This window comes from Danio aesculapii, chromosome 7 (assembly GCF_903798145.1).
Source record: "Danio aesculapii chromosome 7, fDanAes4.1, whole genome shotgun sequence".
Lineage (NCBI taxonomy): Eukaryota > Metazoa > Chordata > Actinopteri > Cypriniformes > Danionidae > Danio > Danio aesculapii.
The window spans coordinates 72971609-72984325 of record NC_079441.1 but is presented as its reverse complement, the minus strand read 5'-3'; the positions used below and the strand labels follow the sequence as shown (position 1 = coordinate 72984325).

The 12717-nt window shown below is 39.2% G+C and overlaps 1 protein-coding gene across 1 annotated transcript in view; it reads right to left on the bottom strand.

Annotated features, from left to right (window-relative positions):
* LOC130232528 (phospholipid-transporting ATPase ABCA1-like) overlaps positions 1 to 12717 on the bottom strand; it is a 182828-nt gene that overhangs the window by 41161 nt on the left and 128950 nt on the right. Inside the window, 5 exon segments of the mRNA XM_056462478.1 lie at positions 2864 to 3003; positions 6631 to 6663; positions 6788 to 6886; positions 10289 to 10337; positions 12533 to 12717. The exon segment at positions 12533 to 12717 is cut by the window's right edge and continues 18 nt beyond it. Of these exon segments, the coding sequence (XP_056318453.1) occupies positions 2864 to 3003; positions 6631 to 6663; positions 6788 to 6886; positions 10289 to 10337; positions 12533 to 12717 (506 nt within the window).

The window sequence follows — 12717 nt, the reverse complement described above, 5'->3', positions numbered from 1 at the left end:
AACACACACGCGCACACACACACACAATCAATGTAAAAAATAATAGAAAATAATTTTAAAATAGAGGTGGCATGGTGGCTCAGTGGTTAGCACTGTGGCCTCAGAGCAAGAAGGTCGCTGGTTCGAGTCTCAGCTGGGTCAGTTGGTGTTTCTGTGTGGAGTTTGCATGTTCTCCCCGCGTTGGCGTGCGTTTCCTCTGTGTGCTCCGGTTTCCCTCACAGTTCAAACTCATGCGCTACAGAGGTATTGATGAACTAAACAGGGCTGTGCTTCCCAAACAACGATGTAACTCGTGGATGAACTGTCATAGTACGATGCATCGGTTGGGAAAAGAACCATGTAGTGAGGAGTGTTTCCCAAAACCCGTAGTTTCTCTCTCGCAGATCTATCATTTGAACGCCCATAATGATGCTCTATACAGGGTGGAGTACAACTTCTTTAGAGAAGAAAAGCATAATTTCTTTGTGCAAATTATATTGTTTTACACGCACACGCATTCAAATCAAATCTAATATTATTTATGGTAAAAACATGCACTCGCTTTCCATATACATTGAAATATACGTAAATAGCACATATAGGGCCTGTTTCCTTTACAAATACTATGGAGAACATTACATATTCTATTGTAAAACATAGAATTACATGATCTAATTTCATATATACATCAATAAATAATCAGGAGATTTATTAAAAGTGAAATTTAGCTTGCAGTCTGCAGCATAATCCCACTTGAGGCTTTCTCCACAGCTATGAAGAATAAACCTTTTCTATTTTATCGGACCTGGGACCCTTTCTCTGATTATCTAGGAACCTCTAAGTCTCTAAGACTAAAAGCTTGTCTGTTAGACTCAGCCTGGATGTAATATTTTTTGATTATTATTCGAGTTATTATTATTTATTTGTTGTTTATTTATTTACTATGTAATTTTATTTACTATGATTATTATTTCATGTTTATTTTCCATGTGGGGGTCAGAACTCAAAAAAACTCAAATTACATGCATGACAGATATTATCTTTCTACTCAATGTAATTTTCTGACATGTTTTTGCACCAAAAATGTTCAATAAAAATATATTTGAAGAAAAAAAATAATAAAAAAATGAAATTTAATATTTATTATTTATTAGGAAATAAAAAAATCCTACTTTAATAATAACATTAATGATTATTATTATTATTAAGTAGGATATTGTTTATTTATTTTTTTAACAGTTACAAGTTGACACATGCAAACCACTGCAGAAATGTTCTACCCAACAGGCCCATGGCTAGGGCCAGACGTTTCTTGCTGAGAATTTTGGTAAAAATCTGCTGATTTCTGCTGAATTACTTTGGGAAGATCCTAACTAAAACATTAATATGTGAAATAAATAATAATCTCTTTTCAACTTTGATGTTTAAAATACAAATCCAATTAGATTCACTTTATTAGGTAAACAAAGCAAGTCTCTCATATAATATCTCTACTAAAGGACAGGAAATCTTACTGTACAAACGGCATTGTACATAAATCAGATGAACGTTTTCATATTAGTCAATAATATTATTGAAATTAATTTAAACACTGAATTAATATAGATTTACACTCATTTACTCTAGTAAATAAACAGAATTGATGATGGGCTGAAGATCTGCAGAATTCTGCGGGCGCAGATGCCGTGTGGGCCTACTCATGTCACATACAGTACAAACAAAATAACAAGCAAAATAATCTTGCTTTTCTTTTGACGTCAGATTATCTCGCTTACCCCATTGGCAGATTATTTAGCTTGCTTGCTTTAAGGAGAAACTTGAAACTTGAGCCTCATAATTTCTGAAAACAACACAATATTTAGTCAAGAAACTGCTCCTTGATTTCAGGAATTCAGATATTTGCATTAGAAACTATTTTATTTGCAGAGTACAGGTTTCCACCATTCTTCAAAATAACATCTTTAGCGTTTAACACACATTTCTTCTGAAAGCTTGTAAGAAATTATTATTATTAATTAAATTATAAATTATATATAATTTAAAATTAAATAGCGACAGCATTGCCAGTTTTGGGTGAACTATCCCTTTAAAAATGTAGCTTGCTCGACATGTAGGCTTCCACGCACGCTTATTTATTTTTCCATGACTTGATCTCTCTCTCGCTCTCTGGCAGACGAGCGTCATGTGCTTGTGTTGGCGTAGTTAAATGTGTAAAAGGGTTCGATTAAACACTTTTCGAAAACTGGCAGCGTCACCCCTCATTCCCGGCATAATTAATTTCTCTCTATTCTTCCCCTCTGCTATCTCTCCAAATGTTCTCCTTTCATTTTCCAGCCCTCTGCTGACAGACGGAGCGAAACCAGCGCACACAAAAAACCCCTCGACACGGCTTCACTCCAGCTGATTAATTACACTCCATGATTGTCCAATTAATTCAAACACCCAATTCAAACACGCTCTCTGTTTACACTGAGGAGAAATGTAAATGTACCGGAGACGGAGAACGCATCGGGAATAATGAAGGAGAAAACAATGGAGCATCTCTCCCCTTGAGAAAAGCAGGGCGTCGTGCACCAGCCAACTATTTCATTTGACCATCAGCTGAGAACACTACATAGACTGTATTTACTGTACATGCTGCATTCATAAACCCTGTGCTGGTAGCAGATAAAGGTTTGCAGCTGGAATACTGCATGCATATTCATGAGCTCACAGACTTATTTAACAAGTGTTTTTTTCTTCTTGATGGGCTGGTGCATTTGGTGTTAAACAGTTTTGCTTGGATTCACGTTGCAGCTCTGACCTACCCAAACCAATTAAACATATTAAATGCAGAGAGAAGGAGACTTGTGTGTGTGTGTGTTGATGAGTCTGGTGGTTTTACCTGAGCTATAATTCCCCTCCGGCTTCTGCGAGCGTGGTGGAATCGCTTGATAAAGAGAGCTAGAAACTGCTGTCTGATCAGGGACCAGCCCTTGATGACATCTGATCCTTTACCATTCGCACACATGGGCCGCTGCGTGTCTGTAACAAACAAACATTTCACATGGTGCTTGATTATGATTGATTATTTTACAGATCCTGTAGGTAATACAAACAACTCACACCTACAATATCCTGTCATATCCTATCACTGTTACAATCACCCAGTGTTACAGTCACCTCACTGTTATAGTCACTCCTGTGTAACAGTCTCATGAGTGCTACGGTTGCATCACTGCTACAGTCAATCTTGTGTTACAGTCGCCCCACCTTTAGTCACCCCACTATTACCACTTCAGTAATCACGGTGTATTAGCCAGTGCAATATTACAGTCGACCCACTCTTACAGTCACTCCAGTGTTACAGTGGCTTTGCTGTTAGTTGTCAAAACTGTTAGTCGCCTTAATGTTACACTCGCACTACTGTTACAGTCACCTCAATGTTACAGTCACAGTACTGTTACAGTCACCTCAATATTAGTCACATTACTGTTACAGTTCCCTTAATGTTACAATCACATTACTGTCACAGTCACATCACTGTTACAGTCACACTACTGTTACAGTCACATCACTGTTACAGTCACAGTACTGTTACAGTCACCTCAATGTTACAGTCACATTACTGTCACAGTCACATCACTGTTACAGTCACATCACTGTTACAGTCACATCACTGTTACAGTCACAGTACTGTTGCAGTCACCTCAATGTTACAGTCGCACTACTGTTACAGTCACATCACTGTTACAGTCACAGTACTGTTACAGTCACATCACTGTTACAGTCACAGTACTGTTACAGTCACCTTAATGTTACAGTCACAGTACTGTTACAGTCACCTCACTGTTACAGTCACCTCAATGTTACAGTCACCTCACTGTTACAGTCACACTACTGTTACAGTCACCTTAATGTTACAGTCACATCACTGTTACAGTCGCATCACTGTTACAGTCACAGTACTGTTACAGTCACCTCAATGTTACAGCCACACTACTGTTACAGTCACCTCAATGTTACAGTCACACTACTGTTACAGTCACATCACTGTTACAGTCACACTACTGTTACAGTCACCTCAATGTTACAGTCACATTACTGTCACAGTCACATCACTGTTACAGTCACATCACTGTTACAGTCACAGTACTGTTGCAGTCACCTCAATGTTACAGTCGCACTACTGTTACAGTCACATCACTGTTACAGTCACAGTACTGTTACAGTCACATCACTGTTACAGTCACAGTACTGTTACAGTCACCTTAATGTTACAGTCACAGTACTGTTACAGTCACCTCACTGTTACAGTCACCTCAATGTTACAGTCACCTCACTGTTACAGTCACCTTAATTTTACAGTCACATCACTGTTACAGTCGCATCACTGTTACAGTCACAGTACTGTTACAGTCACCTCAATGTTACAGCCACACTACTGTTACAGTCACCTCAATGTTACAGTCGCACTACTGTTACAGTCACCTCAATGTTACAGTCATATTACTGTCACAGTCACCTCAATGTTACAGTCGCACTACTGTTACAGTCACCTAATGTTACAGTCACAGTACTGTTACAGTCACCTCACTGTTACAGTCGCACTACTGTTACAGTCACCTCAATGTTACAGTCGCACTACTGTTACAGTCACCTCAATGTTACAGTCACAGTACTGTTACAGTCACCTCAATGTTACAGTCACAGTACTGTTACAGTCACCTCAATGTTACAGTCACAGTACTGTTACAGTCACCTCAATGTTACAGTCGCACTACTGTTACAGTCACCTCAATGTTACAGTCACAGTACTGTTACAGTCACCTCAATGCTACAGTCACAGTACTGTTACAGTCACCTCAATGTTACAGTCACAGTACTGTTACAGTCACCTCAATGTTACAGTCACAGTACTGTTACAGTCACCTCAATGTTACAGTCACAGTACTGTTACAGTCGCACTACTGTTACAGTCACCTAATGTTACAGTCGCACTACTGTTACAGTCACCTAATGTTACAGTCACAGTACTGTTACAGTCACCTCAATGTTACAGTCGCACTACTGTTACAGTCACCTCAATGTTACAGTCACAGTACTGTTACAGTCACCTCAATGTTACAGTCACAGTACTGTTACAGTCACCTCAATGTTACAGTCACAGTACTGTTACAGTCGCACTACTGTTACAGTCACCTAATGTTACAGTCGCACTACTGTTACAGTCACCTAATGTTACAGTCACAGTACTGTTACAGTCACCTCAATGTTACAGTCGCACTACTGTTACAGTCACCTCAATGTTACAGTCACAGTACTGTTACAGTCACCTCAATGTTACAGTCACAGTACTGTTACAGTCACCTCAATGTTACAGTCACAGTACTGTTACAGTCGCACTACTGTTACAGTCACCTAATGTTACAGTCGCACTACTGTTACAGTCACCTCAATGTTACAGTCACAGTACTGTTACAGTCACATCACTGTTACAGTCGCACTACTGTTACAGTCACCTCAATGATACAGTCACAGTACTGTTACAGTCGCACTACTGTTACAGTCACCTAATGTTACAGTCACAGTACTGTTACAGTCACCTAATGTTACAGTCACAGTACTGTTACAGTCACCTAATGTTACAGTCACAGTACTGTTACAGTCACATCACTGTTACAGTCGCACTACTGTTACAGTCACCTCAATGATACAGTCACAGTACTGTTACAGTCGCACTACTGTTACAGTCACCTAATGTTACAGTCACAGTACTGTTACAGTCACCTCAATGTTACAGCCGCACTACTGTTACAGTCACCTCAATGTTACAGTCGCACTACTGTTACAGTCACCTCAATGTTACAGTCACAGTACTGTTACAGTCACCTCAATGTTACAGTCGCACTACTGTTACAGTCACCTCAATGTTACAGTCGCACTACTGTTACAGTCACCTCAATGTTACAGTCGCACTACTGTTACAGTCACCTCAATGTTACAGTCGCAGTACTGTTACAGTCACCTCAATGTTACAGTCCCAGTACTGTTACAGTCAACTCAATGTTACAGTCCCAGTACTGTTACAGTCAACTCAATGTTACAGTGGCACTACTGTTACAGTTGCCTCAATATTAGTCAGATTACTGTAACAGTTCCCTTATTGTTACAGTCACACTATTGTTATAGTTGCACTACTGTTACAGGTGCCTAAAGGTTACAGTCCCACTGCTGTTACAGTCGCCTCAATGTTACATTCCCAATACTATTACAGTCACCTTAACATTACAGCCGTACTACTGTTGCAGTTGTCTGAATTGTTACAGTCACCCCACTGTAATAGTTACCCCATTGTTAGTCACCCTACCTTTACAGTCGCCTCACTGCCTCAATGTTATAGTCTTTAGTTCATGTTCATGCATTATTGGATTGATAACGGGATGCACAAGCATTTGCAGCTACAGCACCCCAATACTAAACGCTGTGGTCACAGATAAAAGTTAGCAGCTGGAATACTGTATGCATATTCATGAGCTCACAGACTAACCAGCATTTCTTTTAGGCTAGTGAATTAGAAGATAAACAGTCGACATATGAGTCCAAATCCATATAATACAGATAACTCACATGCTCGTATGCAAAAAAAAAAATGGAAGAACTTTTACTTACCCTCAACACGACTAGCGAATCTAACCTTCGCCTCTGTTCCAAAACAAAGAAAGCAGTCGAATTACACAAAGTCATCCATTTTTCAAGAGATGGTCTGCTGTGTTTATTCCACACGCATATATAAATGATATTTGTGTCAGTTTATGTTTGCTCGTACCATTTTTCACAGTTTTCGCATCTTTGCATTCCAGCGTGGAGCTGATACTCTGTATTCCTGATATCCTTGAGCTGCTTCTGGGCTTTTGTTTGGGCTTATCTGCGAGACATTAACACACACACACACACACACACACACTGCAGAGGTTATTCTGGAGAAGTACTTTCAGCTTATTCATCTGGCCTGTTCTTATCTAAGAGAGCATTAACACACGTATACACACACACACACACACACACACACACACACACACACACACACACACACACACACACTCTGAGGTGAGACAGGAGAGCACAATTGCAACACTTCATCTCGGCTCTTATTGGAGTGGCTTGTTCTTATCAGAAACGAAGCGTAAGGCCCTTAAACACACCGTACATCCTTCTGAAGGATCCCTTGTTGGAAACGAGAGCTTTGCGTTTATTTTTAACAAGATCCTTCATTATTTCAATCTGTTCTGAGCCGTTTGAGTGGCACATTTTCGCTAGGGCGGTTTTATAAAACTCTCACTATTTTGGACAGCTCTGCAAAGTGTGTTTCTGAGAGACAGTGTTTTATTAATTACATCCGACTAAACATACAACTCACAGCTCATTTGACTAATGCTACATGTACATGCTTTTAGGACTACATTTAAGACCTTTGTATTTGAATTGCAAACATTTACTGAGTTTTAATATGAACTAGGGTGCCACGGTGGCTCAATGGTTAGCACTGTGGCCTCACAGCAAGAAAGTCACTGATTCGAGTCCCGGCTGGGTCAGTTGACATTTCTGTGTGGAGTTTGCATGTTCTCCCTGTGTTGGTGTGGGGAGTGCTTAATTTGTAAGTTGTGAGGTCCCAGACCAGATCTGGGTAATGGATCCGGCATGTTACCAGAGGAGGGAGAGGTGTCGGACAGAAGTGAATAGTGTGTGGGGTTGTTGTCGTGGACGAAAGTGAGGAGTGTTGGTGAGTCGCGGAAGAAAGTGAAGAGCCGTGTGAGGAGGGGGATCGATAAAATGAGGTGCTGGATCAGATTTCAGAGGTGCCAGATTCAGCTTGTTCCAGCACAAATAAGCCCTGAATAGCCGCATTTCCACTATCGGGCCAGTGCGAGCCAGGGCTTTAATCGGGCCAGGCCAATAGCCCGGGAGGTTGAGAAATGAGGCCGAAATCATGTCGCGTTTCCACTGTCGGGCTAGTTGCTCGCAGCGAGTCACGCAAACACCGCCCCCAGAACGTCCCCCGAATCAAACGTCACACAACCCGCCCACTTCAGCGGGAACAAAAAACTCAAATTATAACCACAAACACAACCTGGCATCACTACGAGAGCTGGAAGATGGAGAACACCGAAGCGATTGCTCTTGTCTCCTCTTTACCTGACAGGAAAACTCCGCCTTTGTACGTAACCCCGCCCCGAAGCCCCAGTTGGCCCTCCTTGGCCCAAGGTATTCGGCGGGCCAAAAAAGGCTGGACGCTGGCCCCAAGGAAGCCCCGCTTTGGCCCGATTACGCCCCGGAAGTGATAGTGGAAACGCGACTGGCCTTGGCTCGCCCTGGCTCGCTCGCTTTAGGCGCGATAGTGGAAACGCGGCTAATGTGGATTTCCTCCGGGTGCTCCGGTTTCAGTCCAAACACATGCGCTGTAGGGGAATTGATGAACTAAATTAGCTGTAGTGTATGAGTGTGTGTGTAAATAAGTGTGTGCATGGATGTTTCCTAGTACTGGGTTGCAGAATAGTTGGCAGTTCATTCCACTGTGGTGAACCCCTGAAAAATACGTGACTAAACCGAAGGTAAATGAATGAATAAATAAATGAATGAATAATAAGAACTAATACACTTAATGTGATGCATATTTGTTAGTTACACATTAATACTGATTTCTGCATTGGAAAAGTTATAGATTAAAGATAATTAACTATTTGGAGCTTCAGTGCTCAGCATATATGATATCACCCCTCATAAATCTCTCTTTTAAATTCATACTTTTAGTAAGAAGCTCTACAATATTATACTTGTGCATAAACATTAGATTAGTCAGTACTAAAGCCAAATCTGGAGCTGATCTAACAAAATAACTTATGATAACGGTAAAAAAAACTAGCACACCCAAATTTATGTTATAGAAAAAATATTAAATACAAATTTTAAAAAAGAGGAAAATTATAAGAAGCAAAAAATGGAAAAATGATGTTGAAATTTTGTAGGTTGTAATTTTTTTGCAATATTTAACTTTCTTTATTTGTATTATCTTTCAATTTCTAAATATGTTTGATAACTAAAATATTATTGTCATAAATATATCTGCTTAATAAATCTGTTTTGTTTAAATGCACCAAAATACACTGCCTATAATCAACGGATAAAATATTCATTTTCAAAACGGGCTGTACTCAGATATGAGCACTGTATATGATTTTAGCAAATAAAGATTTGTATTACGATGACACAGTTTTAATATGAACTAATACACTCAATGTGATGCATTTCTGCTAGTTACACAATAATAATATTGATTTCTGCATTGGAAAGTTATTGGAGGCTATTTTAATTTGAGTTTAATAAAGATTTGTATTATGATTACACAATTTTAATACTAATAAACGCAGTTAATAGCATGACAAATACAGATTTCTGCATTGGGGAAGTTACAGTGCAGATTATTATTATTAACTATTTGGAGCTATTTTAATTTGAGTTAAATAGAGATTTTATTATGATTACACAGTTTTAATATGAACTAATACACTCCATGTGGGGTATATTTGTGATGCACACACATTGATAACATTGATTTCTGCATTGGAGATGTTAAAATGCTGATACTTATTAACTATTTACAGCTATTTGATTTGAATACATAAAGATTTGTATGATGATTACAAAATTTAATATGGACTAATACACTTAATGTAATGCATATTTGCTAGTTACACATGTATAATAGTGATTCCTGCACTGGAGTAGTTATAGTGCACATAATTAATTACTATTTGGAGTTATTTGATTTTAATTAAAGATTTTTTTTAATCAGATTAAAAAACATGCACTCAGTAAAATAACCAGCCTTTTTCATTCTGCTAAAATGCACGACATATGACCCCATACTACATTTAAACTGCACGATAATAATAATAAACAACATATAAACCCAGTTATCATGCATTAAAAACAGAAACAAGCCCATTATTATGTATGACTGAGATATATGCACCCTATTATATTTATTAGTTTATGCTAGAACTGTCATAGACGTCTTAAAAAGCATGGTGTGATCCTTTATAACAGGGGTCACCAATCTCGTTCCTGGAGGGCCGGTGTCTCTGCAGGGTTTAGCTCCAACTTGCCTCAACACACCAGCCTGGGTGTTTCAAGTACACCTAGGAAGACCTTGATTAGCTTCTTCAGGTGTGTTTGATTAGGGTTGGAGCTAAAATCTGCAGGACACCGGCCCTCCAGGAACAAGTTTGGTGATCCCTGCTTTATAAAGACATTTTATATGAAAGTGTACCATGAGATTCAACATCAACACCAGTGTCTTCAGCCACTTTCAGGAAGATCTGTGAAATTGAACACCAGGAAATTGAGTTATTACACAATCCATCAAAGATCAAGCAAAACTATCACAAATAAATGATATTAATTATATCTAATAAGATTTAAACGTGTTGTAATACACATTATAATCTTATTAGATATAGCTACTCGAAACTGTATTAATGTGTCACAAAATTGCTGCAATTTCTGGCAGTAATATGAAATTATTTTGACCCAACTCATTACTAAACATAATAGTTTTAATATCTGATGTATTTTCTCTTTGTAATGATGACAGTAAATAATAGTAGACTAGATATTCTTCAAGATACTAGTATTAGTAGTACTAGTAAGTCACATGTAAATGCTTGGTTAATTGGCTGGTTGTACAAAATGGCACCGGTGAGCTTCCAGGACGCAAGTGTGTGTGCGTTCACTTCCGGTCATATAAAACTATGAAGGAAGAGGTGAAGATCTCGCAGCTTTGTTACCAAAATTGAGCATGTTTAAAATAAAAACTAGGTTGTTTATCAGCGACAGGAGAGAACATCCTCACTGCATTGCTGCATTCCTCACTGCACTAATTTGCTTCCATTCTTTCCTTGCTGATGCTGAAGTTGGTGCTCAGTGGTTACTCAAATTGCGTTGGGATCATGTATTTTTCATAGCGATCGTTTCTCTGCGTTGTGTTATAATTATTATTTCTGGTCCCACTTTATATTTAGTGTCCTTAACTAGTCTGTACTTGCGTCAAACAATAAATACAATGTACTGACTGTGTTCATAATGTATTTGAGACACTTGTGGCGCTCTTGAGTTGGGATAGCTGTAGGGTTATGGACATGTTTATTGGTTTAAGGGTGGGTTTAAGGGTGGATTTAAGGTGTAATGGATGGTCAACAGTGTATTTACAAATGTAATTACAGAAATTAATCACAGATGTAATTACATACAGGTATTTAATCAAGCATAAGTACACAGTAAATACATGTATAAGTACATTGTGTAACGAATTCTTAATTTTTGGTGTAAGTGCATACACTTAATTAAGGACACTTAATTTAAAGTGGGACCTTATTGTTTAATAAAAAGAAGCTCCACACAAAAACGCTCATGCTGAAGTGATTTTATTTCGCTCCTGTATAACACACACAATTAGGCGATCTCTCTCGATAGCCTGTTTTGCTTCTCCTCTCAACAGACACAGCAGTCAAGAGCACAAGCTCTCACTATACATATACACTCACACTACAACATATGAGGTGTATAATATCAGCGATTGTAAATAGAAATAATAGTTATATAGTAGTAACAATACAATAAATAATCTTCCTTAAATAAAAATGATTCACTAAAGCGTTAGTGCTTCTTAGATATTAATCAACTGCAATGTCCATCCTTTGAACGTGAGCGGACATGAAGATGGCTATGCTTTGGGTTCGGTGCACATGGGGACTAAACCAAAAAGCTAGCCGGACTATACCAAAAAGGTGAGGGGGCGGTTGGGATGGGTGGCAATGAGGGTGGTGGAATTCCGGGAGATTTCCGGGAGACAGAACAATACTAGAGATGGGTCTGAAATACGGGAGACTCCCGGGAAAAACAGGAGTGTTGGCAGGTATGGCACATACCTTAGGAATGGTATAGCAGACAATTCGGACAGTTTTAAAAGCTTGACTTCTTCAAACCGCGGTAAACCTTAAAACGATTATCGTACAATGCGTAGAAGGAGCATCTTGGTCGATGATGCCGATCTCTCGGTGTGGGAAGTGTATAGTTAAAATTAGTGCACTGAGGAATGCAGCAATGCAGTGAGGATGTTCTCTCCTGTCGCTGATAAACTACCTAGTTTTTTTATTATTTTAAACATGCTCAATTTTGGTAACACAAATGCGAAATCTTCTGTCCTTCATAGTTCTACACGACCGAAAGTAAACAGGCACACACCTGCGTCTCGGAAGCTCACCGGCGCCATCTTGTGCAACTAGCCCATTAGGGTTAAGTTAGAGTAATTAGGCAAGTCATTGTATAACACTGGTTTGTTCAGGAGACAATCCAAAACTAATATTGTTTAAGGGGCTAATAATATTGACCTTAATATGGCTTTAAAACAATTAAGAACTGCTTTTATTCTAGCTGAAATAAAAACAAATAAGACTTTCTCCAGAAGAACCAATATTATAGAATATTACGTGTGTGTGTGTGTGTGTGTGTGTACCTCCTCCAGGCTGGTGTCTGATATGCCGTAGCTGGTGACGCCCAGTGTGTTTTTCTCCAGGTCGAGCTCTTTAAAGAGAGTGGCGAAGCTGCCGTTTGTGGCTCCGCTGTACGGCAGAACGTAAACCAGCTCCTGACCCACCGCCTCCAGAAACTCAGCCTCCGGGACGTGCCGGCGCACCAGAC